General features: G+C 37.4%; 4 protein-coding genes and 2 pseudogenes across 4 annotated transcripts in view; 1 reads left to right on the top strand and 5 right to left on the bottom strand.

The window, feature by feature from the left end:
* LOC149038238 (uncharacterized) overlaps positions 1-21,323 on the top strand; it is a 155,601-nt gene that overhangs the window by 106,495 nt on the left and 27,783 nt on the right. The gene's annotated exons all lie outside the window — the stretch shown is intronic.
* Positions 1,488-2,429, bottom strand: LOC149038243 (melanocyte-stimulating hormone receptor-like; annotated as a pseudogene).
* On the bottom strand, positions 4,632-5,561 carry LOC149038242 (melanocyte-stimulating hormone receptor-like). The gene has a single exon (XM_089187726.1). The coding sequence runs from the start codon at positions 5,559-5,561 to the stop codon at positions 4,632-4,634; it is 930 nt and encodes a 309-aa protein (XP_089043852.1).
* LOC113669571 (adrenocorticotropic hormone receptor-like) lies at positions 9,570-10,514 on the bottom strand (annotated as a pseudogene).
* Positions 13,837-16,454, bottom strand: LOC149038241 (melanocyte-stimulating hormone receptor-like). The gene has a single exon (XM_089186515.1). The coding sequence runs from the start codon at positions 15,847-15,849 to the stop codon at positions 14,923-14,925; it is 927 nt and encodes a 308-aa protein (XP_089042641.1). The 5' UTR covers positions 15,850-16,454; the 3' UTR covers positions 13,837-14,922.
* LOC149038240 (melanocyte-stimulating hormone receptor-like) lies at positions 19,230-20,180 on the bottom strand. The gene has a single exon (XM_089188369.1). The coding sequence runs from the start codon at positions 20,178-20,180 to the stop codon at positions 19,230-19,232; it is 951 nt and encodes a 316-aa protein (XP_089044495.1).

Genomic DNA, 21,323 nt, shown 5'->3' with positions numbered 1-21,323 from the left:
GCTAACTTCACCCACAGTAAATCTTTGATGTAATCTTAGGGTGCCTAGCAGTTCTTCAAATGTTTTCGTTTATGTTCCACCGCTAGTGAACTTTGTTGTCGACATTGCTCTGTATTCGTTTCTTTTTTCTTGTACTGAGGTAACTAGCAACAAGAAGTATTTCGTTTAGACAGCATACGCCGGGCGACGATGACTGAAACTTCCTTCAATAAACACATAAAGACTTCCTCGTCAGCGTTTGCTCATTCAAAGTACGTAAGCCAATTGTTTGTTGTGCCAAAGAGTTGATTTCTTTTTATCCGGAACCTGTGATGAGCCCCTTGTAAGAAATAGCAGCAAGAGGCAAACAGAGAGACAACTGTGATATCATTTTTATGGGGCGAAAAACAACCTTTTTTCAGCTGATCGACCGTTGGAACATGTGGAGTGGCTCACGGATGAAATAGCAGTAAAAGGAAAAAATAGAGACATCTGTAATATCAGTTTTTCTCAATCAAAATGCGATAAACAATCCCTAAGATTCAAGCTTCTTTTTAATTTTTGAATTAATTCACGTTTTCATGGTTTGATGCATATGGAGATTTCACGAGTCCAATTATTTCTTACATCATTCAAAGTTGCCAGCTTGATCTTCGTAATTTCAGTTTGTCGAGGCTGATAATGATTGAAGTATTAATTCCACACAGATGATATGGACACTTGATTAGCTCCCTATCAATGAAAGTTCATTAAGAAAAGTCACCAGAATAGGAACAAATTAGCTTTAAGAGTCAAACGTAAAGACAGACATCTTTGATACTATTAGCATTTCACAATTATTTTAAATGCCGTCCTCTCAGGTACGTAGAAATTCGCCTTTAGTTGAGCGGAGAAGATGAAGTATAACGTTTAATCTCGGAAAGTTAAAGGTTTTGAAAAGAATTCAAAAAGAAAAGGCAAGTTTTGATTTAAATCCATGCACCCACTTACACAATGTTTGTTTTATCATATCATTATCAATTACATTTTAAACATTCATAAGCAATATGGATATTTTTCTGATGAAAAAAAAATTACGTTTACAGCTTTTTATAACAAGGACAAGAGAGTTGTCAGGAGATACTGTATGGAGAGGAGAATGTAAACCGCAGAGAAAAAAAATTGTTGGTTGATGCAACTCATCTACCAAACAGGTGGATCGCTTTCTTATAGCATTCATAAGAGTATAAGTTACGTCATGAGATTGTAAGAGATTATATATTCTATTGTGCAAGTATATCTTTCCTTTAATCAATAATTGATGCATGCAAAGTAAAGTTTGGTGGCATGTAAAATACTTTTTCAAAGTTTTGGTTTGTGTTTCCATTACCTTTCCTTTATTTTGTTTTACGTGACTAGCAAAAAATACTATCGACAGACCTCGAGCAAAAATTTAAGCGACGAGCGTTCTCTATCGGTCAGCTTTGCGCTAAAAGTACTTATGCGATGGTGTATAACTCGAGGATGGTCTAACTCCATGGACAGCAAAGTGCTTGTCGGATTGTCTGCTTCATTGCTCGTCTCACTTCAGTAATCTTCCAGCAATAGAGAAAAGGGTTTAACGTCGAGTTAAAGAAAACTAAGATAACTTCCATTGCCAATACGACGCCTAATTGTGATGAGTATGTTGTACCTTAAGTGAGAACAATTCTCACAATAAGGTATGGTGTGTAACAAACAACTAATACTGACTGTACCCACAGAGCACTGTACACTGCTTTTCTGCATCGCGCCATGTTCAGTGCACTTGGATGGTTCGGCTGTTGTTGAACATGATCTTGTTCTTGTGCCTGATGATTTCTAAGAGTGCGAAATATCTTTGTGTACGAGGCGAGTGAAATAAGCAGTGAAAGTGGTATCAATATCTGGGCACACAAAGCGATTATACGCCGATCGAAAATGGCGCATAAAGAGGCGACAAGACATAAAACCCAAAAGTTAGCCATAATGATACAAACACTATTCAAAGTTACAATCTCTTTGTATCTCAGCCCTGCCAACAGGGCGCGGAGAAGTCTGTCCACGCTTATTGCCGCCATCGTCAACAAAGAAACTCCACATAATGCTGAGCCTATGATGTAGGCTGCTGTCTCTGCGTAATAACAAAGAGTCCAGTGTTCGTGAACCACGGACATCCAACAGGTAACATAGAGAGGCTGAGCAATAAGACCAACCAACAGATCAGTTGTTGCCAGACAACGATACAAGAGTTTGGACGGTGCATGGAGGGCAGATTCCTTGTGAAGGGCAACAAGGATAAGAGAATTGCCAAGAAATGTTGTGATGGAGAGGAGAACGTTGACTGATGCCAAAGATGCTGGTTGAAGCCCACCCACTAAAGAGGGTGAGCATAGCAGTTCTTCAGATGTTTTCGGTAGTGTTCCACCTCTGGTGAAATTAGTTGTCGACATAATTCTGCATTCGTTTCCTCTGTTCTTGCAACGAGGAATATTTCGTCTTACTGAAACCTTCCTTTAAAAAAAAATTAAGACTTCCTCACTAGCTTTCAATCATTTAAAATGCGTCAGAAATTTGTAGCTGTGGGATGCCTCAGGCATGAAACTGATGCTGATTGATGCCCCCCGCTTAAGAAGTTCTTCAATTGTTTTCGTCTGTGTTCCAATTCTTATGAAATTTGTTGTAGGCTATCTAAGATTGCAATGAGTAATATGTCGTCTAAACAGCCCACAACCAGCCACGATCAATGACACCTCATACCTCAGTTAATAGTATTCATACACATGGACTAATTCCTCAAGAAGTGGGAAGAAACACTCGACTACGTCTCGTGTTTCTCCCTACACTTCTTCCGTGCTCTAGCCGCTTCCTGCGTGCTTTATAACAGAACAGAGCACAGTCAAGGCTTCTCTATTTGTTAAATACTGTTATTCTTTTGGGCCGGTAATTAAGTACAAAGATTATCCCTGTATTTTGGTGAATTCTGAATTCCTAAAAAGCGTCATGGAACGAGTTCAAGGAAAAAGAAGCGAAGGTTAGGAACAGTTAATCACTCGGGTTGGTAGACATAGGATCAATAAAACTTGAAGAAAACACAGACCAGCATTAAACTGGATATATCAAATATTTCAAAAGTTGACAATATTATTGTCATGAGTTAATCTGTGATTAATAGCATCCAGAAAAATATTTCATTTTAGTTGACGCCAATTGCACAAGAACGATCCCTGAAACCCTTTTTTACTACGTAACATCTGGAATAAAAACCTCCTCACTATTGTTTACACGTTTGTAATACGTCAAAAAGTTGTTCGCTGTGTCGAAAAAGCTTTTTTTTGTGCTTAACCTGTCATGTACATCACGTATGAAACAGGAATAAGAGGCAACTATTCAAAGACATCTTTAAAATTACTATTTCATGTTGCAACAAACAATCCCGTTTTCTTTAGCTTGCGAGAAGGCACTCAATATTATGATGAACATGATAATCTAATGATCGAGAAGGAAAATGAAGGAATGAATACTTAAAAACTATCAACAATCGATAAAAATATTTAAGAATTGTTTGCCGAAAATGAAGTAAATATTGTTGAATAATTCCCGAGACGAAGTCTTGTCAAAAACTATACCTTGTCAAACCTACATTAACAGCATTTATTATTTATGAACCTACAATCATTCTTGGTTGCGTGTTAAGCAACTCCAGCGTATATTTCAAGCTCCCAAATTTCCTGCGTGCATCGTATATTAATAACCGTACACAGACGCTCGAAACAATCGTTAAAAATACTCTGTTAAAGATTAGGAGAAATTAGTTAACCACCACAGACACGCCGCCTCGTTTAAAGTTGGGGTCAAAGCAAATCTTGTTTTTGCAGAATAATTACTCTTTATAGATTCAAAATTTAGATCGGCTTCAAACCAGTCACTTCATTTACCGACGGAGGACTAGCTGACAGAAAAACTAGATGAATGACTTAATTAATTGCTAAGAGATGCGTTAATCCTTCCTTTAGAAAGAGTTCTTTCCCAGGAAATTTTCTTTCAGTACAGCGACGGCAGCTCTAAAACTAATCAAACAAAAACATGTTTGTCGCAACCAACTGTTGATTTTACTAGATAACGTTTCGGTTTAATTTCAAATTAGCATTGAAAGGGAATTCCCTTTACAAACACAAAGACATAGGCTATATTTTTTGTTTTACAATACGATATGAGACTCCTAAGTCTTAAAAGATCTATTTTATCACTTCTTTAATGGGTGAAATAAAGATGTCGTTTTTAGGCCGATAATTAGATGGTATGATATTGAAGCAAATTCTGAGCTCATACTAAAGCTTTGAAAATGGTTAAAAAAAACATTTGAGGAACTTTGGGACAGCTGTTAATCACTCTTTTCTTCGATTATGGCATCTTGTATTTTAGCATAGCGGCAGGAAACCATATTTTTGAAAACACATAGCTACTGTTACCTAGTCTGTCGCTAAATTTTTCTCAGAGATATAAAGACTATCGACAACAGCCTGTGCAACTATTCTATTGAGCCACTAATTTACTTTTATCCAATAAAGTATTTAACGACTGCTCTCCAATAATAATCGTGACTTAATAGGTCTGCTTTCAAAGTTTGAGGAACAACTCGAGGATGACCTAACTCAGCAAAGTGCTTCTCTAATTGCCTGCTTCATGGCTTGTCTCACTTCACTAATCTTCCAGCAGTATAGGAACGGGTTTAACGTCGAGTTGAAGCAAATTAAAATAATTGCTACTTTATATATGACGAATAAGAGAAATGAATATTTTTTGGTATGAGCGATCACAATATTCAATGTACATACTGGTGCATAACAAACAACTAATGCTAACTGCACCCATAGTGCACTGTATACTGCCTTTCTGAATCGCGCCATGTTCAGTGCATTTGTTTGGCTCAGCTGTTGTTGATCTCGTACTTGTGCTTGATGATATCTGAGAGTGCAAAAAATCTTTGTGTACGATGCGAATGATATTACCAGGCAAAATAATATTACTAGGGAGCTGTACATAAAGATTATACGGTGATAAAAAAGTCGACTTAAAGAGGCGACAAGGTTAAAAACCCAAAAGGTAGTTACAATAATATACGTGCGCTTCAAAGTTATAATTTGCTTGTATCGCAGTCCCAACAACAAGGCGAGAAGTCTGTCCAAGCTTATGGCCGTCATCGTCATCAAAGACACTAAAAACAATACATAGCCTGTGATGTAGGCTACGTCCCTTACGTATCGACAAAGGCTCCAGTGTTCTTGAACCATGGACATCCGATATAGAGCACTGAGAGGCAGGGAAACAAGACCAACTAACAGATCAGTTGTTGCCAGACAACAATACAGGAGTTTTGACGGCGGATGCAGGGAAGATTCCTTGTGAAGTGCCACAAGGATAAGAAAATTTCCAGCAAATGCTGTGATGGAGAGGAGAATGTCAACCGCTAAGAAGCAAATTGATAGTTGTTGTTGATGCTCACCCAGCAAAGAGGGAGAGCATAACAGTTCTTCAAATAATTTCGTGTGACTTCTACCGCTACTGAAATTTGTTGTCGACATAATTCTTTCTTCAGGGTTTCCCTTTTCTCATAGGTTTCTGTACTTGCAACGAAAAATGACAGCAAGGATTACTGTAGCTTTACTTCCTAACTAACAATCGCATGCTGACTTACTCATTTAAAATGCATCAGGAAATTTTCGATTGGATCAAAAAAAATTTTTTTTCCCGGGAACCTTTGGGTGCCTCTGTTATGAAATAGCAATAAAAGGCAATTATAGAAACATCTGTTATTTCAGTGTTTTTGCAGGGCGGCAAAAGTCGCTCTTTATCAGAATTAAATTTCATTATAATGGATGCAAATCGAGGGTCCATTCCTTTCGTGTGAAGTTGAGACTTGAATCATTATCAGCTACGGAAAGCTAAAAATGCAAAAGCTCACTCTGGTGATGTCAATTGTACTAGGAGAAAACTCGAATTTGTGACAATCACCGAATGTACTACGTAGAAAACACAACTATTCAGCTATGCAAACTTGTTTCAAAATATTTGGAATTAACTGTGTATCTACCTGCGCTTTGTAGGTTTTTTTTCTCTCCGTTTCGTATCCGACTAGAATTAACAATAAAACAGTAACAGGATCAAGTTATCCCTTTGGCAAAACAGTTTCTACAACTGTAAAAGGAAAGTTATTCAATTTTTGTTCCTGCGATTCTCTTGAGCAATTAACGATTCTACTTTGGTGATAACAGTTAGTTTCCAATTATGAAGTAAACAGGATAATTTATTAATCGAGATGGAAAATGAAGGGATGGACGCTCAAAGCTTAACAACAGTCGATGAAAAATTTACAATTGTTCTAGGAGAGGCTTTGTCTTTACCAACTCTGACCCATATTTCAAACTCTCTAAGATTGTCTCGTGCCTTATATCGCACACTGAGAAACGAATAAGTTGTTAAGATGACACCTGCTTGCCACGACAGATTCGGACTTTCATTAGGCCTAGTTTACATGATTACGTTTGTTTCGACGTTATACATATAAGTAAATACCCGTTTTTAAAAACCTTTCAAATTTGAAAATATATATCAAATAAATTTCATCTTTTCTTTTCTCATCAAAAAAAGACACCGTGATGAGAAAAGAAAATACACACACACACACACACACACACACACATATATATATATATATATACGTAGACCATTTAAAATATTTTTTTCAAATAGCAGCATTTTCGAATATATAAACCATTTTTAGAAAATGCTGCTATTGGAAAAAAATATATTAAATGGTAAATGTTTATATTTATATATTAACTTTAGGTCCATTGTTTTATTTTCGGACGGGAAAATTGCTGATAGACAAACCAACAACTCATCCAAATCTTTAATACAGAGTAAGAGTTTATCCAGAAAATTTTCAATTTCTGCAGCTGATCAAACTACTAAAAGCGTTTGTGTGGGCTGCGACAAGTTTTTAATCTCAAAGGTATTCAGTTTTAGTACAAATTAGCACCAAAAGGTAATTTCGTTGACAAATAAATAGACATCGGCTATATTACTGTTTGACAATACGGTAGAAGAACTTTTTTTTCACCTTTGTAAATGATGAAATAAGCAGTACATTAAGATAAGATCTCATATAAGTGTCCATTATTAAATTGAAATATTCTTCCTGTATTGAAGACAGTACTAAACAATAACGAGGAAAAGTTAGCCTATGTGACCCTATGATCTAGTTTTCTTCCTTCCTACGTCTACGTTAGTGAGATAACAAAAGTGTTTTTGTATCAAGAAAGTTCTCATGTAAATGGCAGGTAATTTTGCGATGCTCTGGGGCAATTGTCAAAATTCTCCTTTTTAGTCACAGCGGTTACATCTTAATACTGAAGTGAACAAAACAATTTGTAAGTGGTGGTCGAAAATCAATGGACGTATTCTAAGGAATTATCAAAACTCGCCGCACAGTTGTTCAATTCTACCTTCATCAGCAACATTTACTTCAGACTCCCTCACTAGCGTTTACTCTTTGAAAAGACTATTGACAAAAGCTCGACATACAACGATTCTACTGAACTTCTTATTTCCTCCTCTTAACTAATAATATATTTGACGAGCGCTCCCTAATAATAATCGTGACTTAATGAAAGTCTTAAAAGACCAAACCGAGGAGGAGGTAACGCTATGGACAGCAAAGTGCTTCTCTGTTTGTCTGTCTTACTGTTTGTCTTACTTCCCCAATTTTCCAGCAGTTAAGAACAGATATAACTTCAAGTTAGAGTAAAGTAAGACAACCGATGTCCCCCATATAACGACTAAGTGTGATTGATATGTTTTACTATAGATTGGTGCGCAACAAACAACTAACGCTAACTGCACCCGCAGTGTACTGTACACAGCCTCTCTGTATCGCGCCGACCGTCTAGCGACTGCATCTGAACCAGTAAACAGTGTGTGTTAACCCCTTTAACCCCCAGATCAAATTTGTAATTCTTCTTACCATCAGTCATACAATTCTTATAATGTTAGTCTAGAGAAAATAGTGTTGTGTCAACTTATTATCACCAAATGGATATTTTCCTTGATACTTACCGCTTATCTGGCTGATTTTGTATTGATAATGTGAGGAGAAATTCTGTCTTGGTCACTCATGGGAGTTAAAGGGTTAATTAAGATATGAAGCAAGCAGGGAAATGAGGAGACATCATCCAGCCATGACACCCTCGGCCTCGTTTTGAGTTCGAAATTTCATCAAATACTAAATTATTCATTTCGTAACATATTTACTTTTATTTCGACTCTAGTGCCTTCATTGTTAAAATAATACAACAAACTTTTTGATTCTTGTGTTGAAGTTCTTTTCCTGACAATTCTCCTTCCACTTTTCTTTTCTTTAATTATTCCGAATAGCGACTGTAGCTTGACTAGCAAACAGTAATAAATGGGCAACACAGCGGTCAAATGATTACGCATGCGCTTTTAGATGGATAATTAGCCACTGTAAACCTTGAGAATCTAAATGATACGTAGTTTTTCGCAATTTTTAGGAAAGTTCAAAGTTTCTAAGACCTAGACTTAAACACAATGTTGTTCTAGTTTGCACTCTCGTAATTTGTTTACACTTTGACTTGAGATACCTTTCAATAAAATAAGACCAAGCTTTAAGCTTTCTCCGAAAACCCTCTTTCAACTGTATAACGCATTCAATTTGGAATAGTTAGGAACTTGACCTTTCCTTCTCCACTTTACGCAGTAAACACTTTTGAAAATCCCATGTATTCTTTTCGAAACACGTGCATGCGCAGTGTTTGACCGCTGTGTTTAAATTGGCCGCTATTAGCTGTTTACCTCAATCAGTAAAATTTACTTCGAGTACAAAAGAAATAAGCAGCATATTTAGATATACTGCTATTTCTAAGCCCGATAATCAATTTGAAATATTCTCGCTGTATTTAAGTCAGTTCTGAATTCAATAAAGTTTTATGAAACGACTTGAAAGAAATATAGGGGATAGTTTGGGACAGTTAATCGCTCGGAAATGTTAAACATAGAACCAAAATCACTTGGCGACAACTGAAAAATACACTAAGAACAAATTGGTTATAAAACGACCCATTCTAACTAATACTTTTAATAGTCGGTTGTTTTTTTTTTTTTCATTCAGTTTTCCTTTTTCCCCCTTGGCATAAAATTCCAGCAAAAAGGTTAACCTGAAAGAGAACTTTGTACATGTAAAGATGAACATGAAAGAGAACTATGTAATAATTGTTCTTTCTTCAACTTTGTTCCTTACGCTTTCCTATAATAATAAACCTGAGTGTATGATCATGCAGGCGCATATCTTTCCTTATGAATTGATCTATTCATGATAATGTGTGGTAGCATTAAAAATATTATTACAAATTCACGGTTAGTTTTTCCATTGCCTTCCCTTTAGTTGTTGAGGTGCGAAAAAAATACAATTGTGAGACCTCGAGCAAACATATACCTATCTGATTGACGAGCTTTCCTTACTAGTCAGTTCTGAACTGAAAGTACCAGTACGATCGGGTAAAATTCGAGATGGTCTAACTCCATGGACAGCAAAGTGCTTGTCTGATTGTCTGCTTCATTGCTTGTCTTACTTCCCTTATCTTCCAGCAGTAAAGAAACGGGTTTAACGTCAAGTTAAAGTAAACCAAGACGACGGTTATTCCCCTTAGGATGACCAAATGCGATGAATGTGTTTTACTATGTGCAATCACGGTTACCACGATAGAGAATGGTGCAAAACAAACAACTAATGCTAACTTCACCCACAGTGCACTGTACACTGCTTTTCTGTATTGAGCTATGTTCAGTACATTTATTTGGCTCGGCTGTTGTTGAACGGGATCTTCTGCCTGAACCTGATGATATCTTAGAGTGCGAAAAATTTTTGTATATAATGCGAGTGAAATAACCAAGCAAAGTGGTATAGTTATGAGACGGTGCAAAAAAGTTATACGGTCATCAAGTAAAGCGCATAAAGAAGAGACAAGAGATAAAATCCAGATGGTAGCTACAATGTTATATGTGCGCTTCAAAGTTACAATTTGTTTGTACCTCAGCCCCAACAACAAGGCGAGAAGTCTGTCCACGCTTGTGGCCATCATCGTCATCAAAGACGCCAAAAACCATCCAGAGCCTGTGATGTAGGCTGCGTCAAATGTGTATCGACAAAGGCTCTAGTGTTCCTGAACCGAGGACATCCAATAGGCAGCATAGAGAGGCTGGGCAACAAGACCAACCAACAGATCAGTCGTTGCCAGAGAACGGTACAAGAGTTTGGACGGCAGGTGGAGGGAAGATTCCTTGTGAAGGGCAACGAGGATAAGAGAATTCGTAAGGGATGCTGTGATGGAGAGGAGAATGTGCACTGCAGAGAAAAAAGTAAATTTTTGATGTAATCCACCTCCAAAAGATGGGGTGCATAACAGTTCTAAAAATGTTTTCGTCTGTGTTCCACCCCTAGTGAACATTTTTGCCGACATTGTTCTGTAACCGTTTCCTTTTTCTTGTACTAAGGCAACTGGCGACGAGAAATATTTCGTTTCAACAGCATACGCTGAGCGACGATGACTGAAACTTCCTTCAATAAACACGTAGAGACTTCCTCATCAGCGTTTGCTTGTTCAAAGTGTGTAAACAAATTGTCTGTTGTGCCAAAGAGTTGATTGCTTTTTTCCGGAACCCCTCAGATTTAAGCTTCTTTTTAATATTTGAATTCATTTACATTTTAATGGTTTGATGCATAATTTTATACAGATGATATGGACACTTGACTAGCTCCCTACCGATGAAAGATCATTAGGAAACGTGACCAAAATAGGAACAAATGAGCTTTAAGAGTCGAAGGTACAGACAGACATCTTTGATACTATTAGTATTTCACAATTATTTTAAACGTCGTCTTCTCAGGTAGAAATTCACCCTTAGCTGAGTGGAGAAGATGGAGTCTCACGTTAAATCTCGGACAATTAGAGGTTTTGGAAAGAATTCATTAAGAAAAGGAAAGTGTTTATTTAAATTCGCACACCCCCTTGCTCAATGTTTGTTATTATCATAGACATTTTCAAACATTCATAGGCAATATGGATATTTTTCTAATGACAAAACAAATTCAAGTTTACAACTGTTTATAACAAGGACAAGAGAGTTGCCAGGAGATGCTGTGATGGCAGGAGAAATTATAACCGCAGAGAAGGAAATGGCTGCTTGATGCCGGCAACTCATCAGCCAGAAAGGTTGAAAAGCCACTTTCCAAACCTGGTGTTCGTTTTTGTTACACCTCCTATATAATTAGTTGTCGCCATGCAGTTCAATATACGGTCGTTTCCTTTTCCCCGCCAGTTACCTGTATTTGCAACGACAGATATTTCCTATTAACAGCACCCGGCCGGTCACGATCACTCAAATTATTTTTTTCTTAAGGCCCAGCCACACGCACGCAATATTTCAACGCAACATCTTGCAACATTATGATTATTAACCAGATATCTTGACCGAACAAGCTTGTTCAAGAAATGATTTATGATATAGGAGACATTTCCTTCAAGATTGAAGCCCACATTCCTCCAAACTAAATCATTTACAATTCCAATACTCAATTTTGTCTCAGGAGAAGCAAATTTCCTCCCGCAGTCGCATTAAATAGAACTCTTTGTCAATTTCTTTGTAACGAGTAATTCTCTCGCTGATATGTTCTTCCGTCGATAAACTCTAAAAGTTCCTTTTATAGATACAAAAGTTTTATGTTACAGGACCATGAAGGATAGAAACATTGCCTCTCGCGGGAAAATTTTTCTGCAAATTATCTTCCATAATAAGTGAGGCAGGATGTTTTTCCAGTTTCTCATATATTCCTTTGCATTTAAGATCCAACAAACGTCAATCAATCAGTCAAGCAATCAAGTATAGATAGGAGTGAAACCCGAGAAGGATCTAGCTCCACGGACAGCAAAGAGCTTGTCTTATTGTCTGCTTCACTGCTTGTCTCACTTCTCTAATCTTCCAGCAGTAAAGTAACGAATTTAATATAGAGTTAAATTTAACTAAGCCTATCGTTAACCGCCAGAAAACGACTAAGTGCAGTGAATATGTGTTACTTTGGCTGATCAAAGTTTCTATTATAAAATATGTTAAATAACAAACAATAATGCAAACTGCACCCACAGTGCACTGTACACCACTTTTCTGCTGTATTTCACCATATTCAATGCATTTGGTTGGCTCGGCTGTTGTTGGACATGATGTTGTACTTCAGCCTGATGATGACTGAGAGTACGAAAAATCTTTGTGTATGAGATGATTGAGATTAGCAGAAATAGTGATATGCTTATACGGCCAAGCCATAAGGCTATACGGTAATTTAAAATACAGCACAAACCAGTTAAACGTGATAAAACCCAAAAGGCAGCTAGCATGATATATATGCGTTCCAAAGTTACAGTTTGTCTGTATCTCAGTCCCAACAATAGGGCTAAAAGCCTGTCCACGCTTATGGCCGTCATCGTCAATAAAGAAACTCCGCAAAATGTATAGCTTGTTGTGAAGGTGGCGTCGCTTGCGTATCGACAAAGACTCCAGTTTTCGTTAGCCAAATACATAAAATAAGTAGTCATCATAGGCTGGCTAAAAATACCAACCAATAGGTCAGTTGTTGCCAGACAACGACACAAGAGTTTGGACGGCGGGTGAAGGGAAGATTCCTTGTGAAGGGCAACAAGGATAAGAGAATTCCCAAGAAATGTTGTGATGGAGAGGATAATGTAAACTGCAGCTGAGAAATAGATTGACTGTGGTTGTAATCCACCTGCCAAAGAAGGGGAGCACCGAAGATCTTTAAATGCGTTTGTCTGTGCTTCACCTTTGGCTAGATTTGTTTCCGCCATCATTCTGTAGTCGTTTTGGTCTTTCCTTCAGGTTAAGTGTGATTGCAACATGAAATGTTCCGTCTTGAGAGCACCTGCCCACCCTAGAAATCACTTAAACTGCGTTGATCACTGAAACTTAATAATCATATGAATAATCATATGAATAATCATATGAATAATCATATGAATAATTATATGAATCATCATGTGGATCATCTATGAAAACTTTTTCAATCGCGTTTACACGTTTGAAACGCTCGGGAATATTGCCATTTATGTCCAAAAAAAAATGGTGAACCATTTACATGATTTACATGGATCTTCTGATAATTTTGCAAAGTTTGTCTTTCACAAACGATTGATCCTTAAAAGAGAACTTTACGAGAAACAGCGATGATAAGGTTTGGTTTTAGTAAAGTAAAACGTTTTAAACAATGCCATGCACCGCAAATTGTTATTTGGTTAGAAATCCTTGATTCATATTTCCCACGTCAGGATTTTTGATAAAAACGAAATCTCGAGTCAATATTTAGTTCTACCTTGGTGATATGTTTCTCAGTTCGATCGTCATCAGGAGATGCCTGTATAGTTCTCCTTTGCTGTTTCTGCAGCTTTCTTTGTGAAATGGTTATGAAAATCTGGTGTTGGGTAATGATAAACACCCTCAAAATAATAACAATCCTTTCTCGTCGCCTGTGATCTAGGTGATCTCTTTATTTACACAAATAAGCTTAGCCTTTAGTACTTTCCGGGTTTTCATTGTTCAAACAATGTTATCGATGAGCTTCTTAGAAGTTAGTTAGTCCATCGGCACCATTTCGACTTTATCTTGGAATAAATGCTATAAATATAAGTCTTCTCCACTTCTACGAAATATTTTGCCATCAAACAGAAAAATGGAAATTTTTACTAGCTTCAGGAAAGACTACAGGAGACCACAGAATCTCGAAAGTTAATATATTTCACTGGGATTTTATCTATTGACACTTAGACCCAGTTCTTTAAACAAAGTTCAGTCGTTGTTTGACAAAACTGCGTTCTAAGCCATCTTCAATTTAGCTGAACCTTTTATCTTGGTATATATTTTTGCGAATAGTATCTAGAAGGTCGAGATCTAATAAAGGAAGGACATTTATTATGATTAATCTACCCTCTTATAAAGAACACCTGCTTTTCACTGCTCGCGTAAAACCATGGTTTGGGTTAGACCTTGTGTAAATAACCGGCCTTAAATTTTTGATGAAACATACCATTTATTTTGGACTTTTTCGCTCAAAATTACGATTTCTTGTCTTTAACAAGACTTACTTTGAACGGTTCGTACGGCAATATCGTGTCAAAGTCATGCGCTTTATTTCATGCAGTGAGGTTAAAAATTTGAAATTATTTCACCACCCGTAGAGAAGAACTTAAAAGTCACTCCTTCACTACCCTTTCGGAATCAATTTTATCCTATACATGTACTTTCTTATCACTAAGATAGTAAAACGAGTAAGTAAAATCAAACTATCGTCCCGTTTTTTGCCCTACTTTGCGTGGACGGCATTTTTTATGTCGATCAAATCATACGTTGTTGTATTCAAAATAACTGCCGTCGCATGAAACTTACTTGTCCCAAGTATTGCCGTTAGTGATACGACTCTCTGTCCTTTAGCTGTGCGTACACTTGGAAATAAAGTTTATCCACAGAAGCCGCGATTGAAATCATTGGTTGTTAATAAGATAAGGAATTTTTTTTGTATCAAGCCGACTGTAGTCAAACGCCTCCCTCAATTAAGATGAATACCATTCTCAAATTCGTACGATATCGTTAACGTGTAGATTCCATGATTTTCCTTTATCATGCGCAAAATGAGCCATGTTGATCTATGGTGAGAATATCTAAAAAGCTTTGTACAGCAACTTCATTAAGCTTCTTAAATTACTTCTTCCTATTCAATGATTTATCCGGCAGGTGGCGTTATCTAATAGCATCGTCACGTTACTTACTCGCTTGAAACAACTAAAAAAGAGTATAATGGAAGATCTAACCTCGTGGACAGCAAAGCGCTTGTCTGATTGTCTTCTTAACTGCTCTTCTTACTTCACTAATCTTCCAGCAGTAAAGAAACGGATTTAAAGTCGAGTTAAAATAAACCAGGGTACTCGCTATTCCAAGAGCGACGACTAAATGTGATGAATTTCCTTTTATATGAGCCATCACAATTCCCACTAAAATCACTGGCACATAACAAGCAAGTAACACTAACTGCACCCACAGTGCACTGTACACTGCCTTTCTGAATCGCGCCATGTTCAATGCATTTGGTTGGCTCGGCTGTTGTTGAACATGACTTTGTATCTGAGCGTGATGACGGCGAAGAGCACAGAAAATCTTAGCATAAGAAGCAATCGAGATTAATAGGCAACATGAGATGACAATTCGACCAAACCAAGGCGCTATACGAGAATCTAACACGTTGCATAGAGTAGCGACAAAAGTTATAATACAAAGAGTAGCGACAATGATATATGTGCGCTTCAAAGTTACAATTTGTTTGTATCTCAGCCCCAAAAACAGGGCGAGAAGTCTGTCCACGCTCATGGCTGCCATTGTCAACAAAGACATAAGAGATAATCCATACCCTGAAATGGAGGCTGCTACCCATGCAAATCGACAAAGTCTCCACTCTTCGAAAACAACCGACATCCAAAGAGTAGCAGTGAGAGGCTGGCTTACAAGACCGACTAACAGATCACTTGTTACCAGACAACGGTACAAGAGTTTGGACGGCGGATGGAGGGAAGACACCTTGTGAAGTGCAACGAAGATCAGAGAATTCCCAAGAAATGCTGTCAGGGAAAAGAAAATGATGATTGCTGACAGACGCAATGAGTATTGTTCAAATTCGCCAGCCAAAGATGAGGAACATACAAGTTCTTCAAATGTGTTCACTTGCGTTCCATCTCCCATTGAATTTGCTGCCGCACTGAGAGCACCTGCGCAGCGTTGATCACTTAAACTTTATTTTTTTTTCAAAATAACCATATGAAAACTTTTTCAGTCGCGTTTAGTCGTTTGAAATGTTTGGAAATACAGTCATTTGTGTCCAAAAAATGGTGAACCATATTTCTTAAAGCCTTACTTTTGCCTCAGCTATGATTTATCAAAACGCGATAAGAACAAAACATCCACGAATGTTAATATTTTATGGCGCGATGGACAATCCTTCGTTACTCAGACGAGCAAGAGCTGTCAATTTCTTCGCAAGAGTCACATTAAATATAACTCTTTGTAAACTTCTTTGTAACGGGTAATTCTGTCACGTTATTCCATCGATAAACTCTAGAAGTTCCCTCCAAAGATGAAATAGTTTTTTTTTACAGCGACTTTTCCTTCAAATTATCTTTGTTAAATAGGAGAGGCAGGATGTTTGTCGCCTAACAGTGTTAAGCGTTACAACTACACCACATGTATATTCAACTTGTCAGGTTCAATCTTTGAATGACTTTGCGCTAAGAGGTAAAATTAAAATAAAATATTGTGCTTTTTTTTTTCATCCCACAGTTTTAGGCAAAAACCAGCCTTACTAAGGAAAAGTGACGTTGATAGCCGCATAAATGAGTAAGTATTGTTTAAATTATGATCTGCTTCTGGAAAGCAAATTTGAATGGGAAGGCGAAACGTCAATCAGTTGGAGACAACTTGAATGCTGACTGTGGACTTCTAACATAAAAGTAGGGGCAAAAATGATTTAGTTTCTCAACACCAGTGTCGTTCACTGAGTTCAAAAGCTCATGACAACAAGAGGACTCTGTAGGAACAGCACACGCCGAGCGACGATGACTGAAACTTCCTTCCATAAACACATAAGACTTCCTCATCAGCGTTTGCTCATTCAAAGCGCGTAAGCAAATTGTCTGTTGCGCCAAAAAGTTGATTTCTTTTTTCCGGAACCTCTGACGAGCCTCTTGTCTGAAATAGCAGTAAGAGGCAAATAGAGAGACATCCATAATACCATTTTTTTCATTAGGCGAAAAAGAATCCTTTTTCAGCTGATCGACCGTTGGAACCTGTGGGGTGGCTCACGGATAAAATAGCAATAAAAGGAAAAAATAGAGACATCTGTAATATCAGTTTTTTTCAATCAAAATGTGATAAATAATCCCTTAGATTCAAGCTTCTTTTTAATATTTAAATTAATTTACATTTTAATTGTTTGATGCATTCGGCGATGTCACGAATCCAATTTTTTCTTAGATCATTCAAAGTTGCCAGCTTGATCTTCGTAATTTCAGTTTGTCGAGGCTGATAATGATTGAAGTATTGATTTCACATAGATGATGTGGACACTTGATTAGCTCCCTGTCGATGAAAGTTCATTGAGAAAAGAGACCAAAATAGGAACAAATGAGCTTTAAGAGTCAAACGTACAGACAGACATCTTTGATACTATTAGTATTTCACAATTATTTTAAACTCTGTCTTCTCAGGTAAAAATTCGCCTTTGGCTGAGGAGAGAAGATGGAGTCTTACGTTTAATCTCGGAAAATTAGGGGTTTTAAAAAAAAGAATTCATTAAGAAAAGGAAATTGTTTATTTTTAAATAAACAATTTCCTGTATGATGTATGGATTTAAAAATCCATACACCCACTAACACAATGTTTGTTTTATTATATCATTATCGATGATGTTTTCAAACATCCATAGGCAATGTGGATATTTTTCTAAAGACAAAACAAATTCAAGTTTACAACTTTTTATAACATGGACAAGAGATATGCCAGGAGATGCTGTGATGGAGAGGAAATGTACACCGCAAAGAAGGAAATAGCTGGTTGATGCAACTCAACTACCAAAGAGGTGGATAAAGCCATGTTTCAAACCTAGTGTTCGCCTGCGTTACACCCCATATGTAATTTGTTGTAGCCATGCGGTTCAATATACGGTCGTTTCCTTTTCCCCGCAAGTTACCTGTGATTGCAACGGGAGATATTTCGTATCAACAGCACCTGGACGGTCATGACCACTTAAACCCCTTCTTTCTTAATGCCCGGCCACACGCAAGCAACATTTCTACGCAATATCTTCCAACATTGCTGGATCGTGTTGTGTGATGTTGTGAAGGAGCTTGCCAAACGCGCGCAACATCTTGCAACATCCAAAAATGTTGCAACAAAACTTTGACCATTTTTAAACTTGATCCAATACCATCCAAGATGCATTTTGCAACATTTTGCTACAGGATGGCCAAACGCGTGAAACACATCGTGCGCAATAATGTTGCAAGATGTTGTGTGTGTTTGACCGGGCATTTGAAATGTTTTTAATAAAGACTTCCTCACTAGCGTTTATTCATGGAGAAACTTGAACAGGAAATTTAATCATCTAATTAAGCTTTTTGCCAAACCTGCGTGTGCTAAGAGCTTCACCGGTGGTATCAATATACTTAATGACCAGGCGGGAGGTCAAGATTGCCGGATATTGGCCGAGTTCTTTTTCGCGTTTTTATAGACCGAACCGAAGTCGGTGTCCACAGAGACGCAAAAAAAAAAAAAACTATTATCCAGGCATCTTAGCCGAACAAGCTTGTTCAATGAATGATTTATGATATAAGAAACAACCCATATGCCTCAAAAAACTGAATGAACTAATTAAGTGTCAAATATTTCTTCCCTACTCATACTTTCTCCCTTTTTCCGGCTTCCGCAAATCAATTTCAAGTAAGCGATCGAACATCGAAAGAGGAACTGAAAGATAATAGTCGTTTTCTGAAAAGGAGATTTTAACTGAGATTTAATCTGGGACATTTTTGCTTCTTGAAAGCGAGAGAAAATATCTATGCTAGAAACTATTCTCAAACATCTCGTTACTTAAATACACAATTGTTTCGTTTTTCCTACCGGTTATTTGTAATTGTATGTAACGAGAGATCTTTTTGTGTTTACAGCACCTGCCAGGCGCCATGATCACGTTAACCTCACATTCTTAATAGCATTTACATAAAAAGTTTTTTCAGTAACGTGCTCTCATTTACAATCCCAGTACTCTATTTTTCTTCTGTCACAAGAGAAACCAATTTCTTGCCACAAGTTGCACTAAATACAACTCTTTATCAATTTCTTTGTATCGGAAAATTCTTTCCTATGTTATTCCGTCGATATACTCTCAAAGTTCCTTTTATAGATACAAAAGTTTTATGTCACAGGACCATGATAGAAATATTGCCTTTTGCGTGAAAATTTTCCTGCAAATTATCTTCGATAATAAGTGAGGCGGGATGTTTTTCCAGATTCTTATATATTCCTTTCCGATGAAAGATCCGACGAGCATTTAGCATCCCAAGGAGGATCTAGCTCCATAGACAGCAAAGTGCTTGTCTGATTGTCTGCTTCATTGCTTGTCTTACTTCTCTAATCTTCCAGCAGTAAAGAAATGGATTTAATATAGAGTTAAATTGAACTAAGCCTACTGCTATTTCCCAGTAAACAACTAAGTTCGATGGATATATGCTACTAGGGCTGATAAAAATTTCCATTATAACAAATGGTAAATAACAAACAACTAATGCAATCTGCACCCACAGTGCACTGTATAGTGCTTTTCTGTATTTCACCATGTTCAATGCATTTGGTTGGCTCGGCTGTTGTTGAACATGATGTTGTACTTCAGCCTGATGACGACTGAGAGTACGAAAAATATTTGTGTACGAGATGATTGAGATTAGCAGAAGAAGTAATGTGCTTAATGTGCTTACACGGCCAAGCCATAAGGTTATACGGTAATTTGAAATATACCATAGCCCAAAAAAACTTGAGATAACCCAAAAGGTAACTACAATGAGATATGTGCGTTTCAAAGTTACAATTTGTTTGTATCTCAGCCCCAACAACAGGGCGAGAAGTCTGTCCACGCTCATGGCCGTCATCGTTGACAAAGACACTTCACATAATGTATAGCCTAGTATGAAGGCGGCGTTGCTTGCGTACCGACAAAGACTCCAGTTTTCTTGAACCACGAGCATCCAATAAGTAGCCATGATAGGCTGGCTAAAAATACCAAACAGGTCAGTCATTGCCAGACAACGATACAAGAGTTTGGACGGCGGGTGAAGGGAAGATTCCTTGTGAAGGGCAACAAGGTTAAGATAATTCCCAAGAAATGTTGTGATGGAAAGGAGAATGTAAACTGCTGAGAAATAGATTGATTGTGGTTGTAATCCACCAACCACAGAAGGAGAGCACCGAAAATCTACAAATGCTTTCGTCTGTGCTCGATCTTCGGTCAGATTTGTTTCCGGCATCATTCTACAGTCTTTACGTTTTTTTTCCTTCAGGTTACGTGTGATTACGTAAAACTGTCGCCGACTAGTCTCCCATGGCGATTGGGCCTCTATGATGAGGTATTTTGAAATGTTCTTACTCTTATTAAATTGCAGATGTCGTTGGACTAACCATCAGATATTGATGGGAAACCGCTAATTTTCAAGCACAATTAAAGCTAGTTCTATAAGTATAGACAATGTGCAGTTATACGCCATACTTGTGTAATTGGAAGAATTCATTTCGCGACCTTCAAACCACTAATTTTCTAATATATTTGCGGTACTTTCATAATTTATTCATTACAATTTCGTGCAAATGTAAAACGTAGACTAAAGCTGGCTCGATATGTCTTTATGGGGCATCCGGTGAAAACTCGTGAATCATTATATTGGTGCGGACGAATTATACTTCTTTAGTTATTTCGACATCCCTCAACGCACGAATTCAGGCGAATTTATTCACTCTATAAGTTGTGGAGTCCGAAATTAAGAGCGTCCCATCTACTAGAAAATATTGCGCTGTGGAACATTTGCGCTAAAATGGAACTTGATACCTGTTCAAGACAAAGGAATTTTTCATAACATCTTTGCTTCGAATAGTCAAATGATGATTTGAACCCTTCTAGACAAGTAAAAGTAATCCTTCGTTCTTAACGAAGTGATTTGTGACAGTTATATTGCTGTGTGCAATTTTGAAGTGATCCTTAAGCGACATACTCCAGTACATGACGAGATATAACCTCTCTCAGTTAGATTAAATTTGTATTCTTCCTTGATGTGACATAATGATAAATGACGTCACAAACTTGGGCTCCAGGCTTCTGCAGTGATCATGATGCTGACGAATAATGCAATGAGCGTATATCTGTGACGAGAAAATTTTGCAGGGATATTATTCTACGCATTAGCGTTAGTTCATGTCTTGTGCGAGCAAATTATTTTGATTTGAGCCTATGGAATTATCTGCTGAAAACTTAGCGATTAGCGTTTTCTTGCTCAACCCGACAGAAAAAAGGAAGAAAACCATGGAGAACAATTCTCAAACTAAATTTTCACGCCACTCATTAACGTCTAAAAATGTAAAAGGGAAAAAGAGCTCAAAAGAAACTTAAGAGAGAAAGC

The sequence above is a fragment of the Pocillopora damicornis genome, chromosome 11 (assembly GCF_964200805.1).
Source record: "Pocillopora damicornis chromosome 11, jaPocDami1.2, whole genome shotgun sequence".
In the NCBI taxonomy this organism is placed as follows: domain Eukaryota; kingdom Metazoa; phylum Cnidaria; class Anthozoa; order Scleractinia; family Pocilloporidae; genus Pocillopora; species Pocillopora damicornis.
The sequence above is the reverse complement of the archived record's forward strand: the minus strand, read 5'-3'. Positions and strand labels throughout refer to the sequence as shown.

Bases quoted from the DNA above. Each gene is read 5' to 3' on its own strand.
- LOC149038242 (XM_089187726.1), bottom strand. From the start codon at position 5,561: ATGTCGACAACAAATTTCAGTAGCGGTAGAAGTCACACGAAATTATTT.
- LOC149038241 (XM_089186515.1), bottom strand. From the start codon at position 15,849: ATGGGAGATGGAACGCAAGTGAACACATTTGAAGAACTTGTATGTTCC.
- LOC149038240 (XM_089188369.1), bottom strand. From the start codon at position 20,180: ATGCCGGAAACAAATCTGACCGAAGATCGAGCACAGACGAAAGCATTT.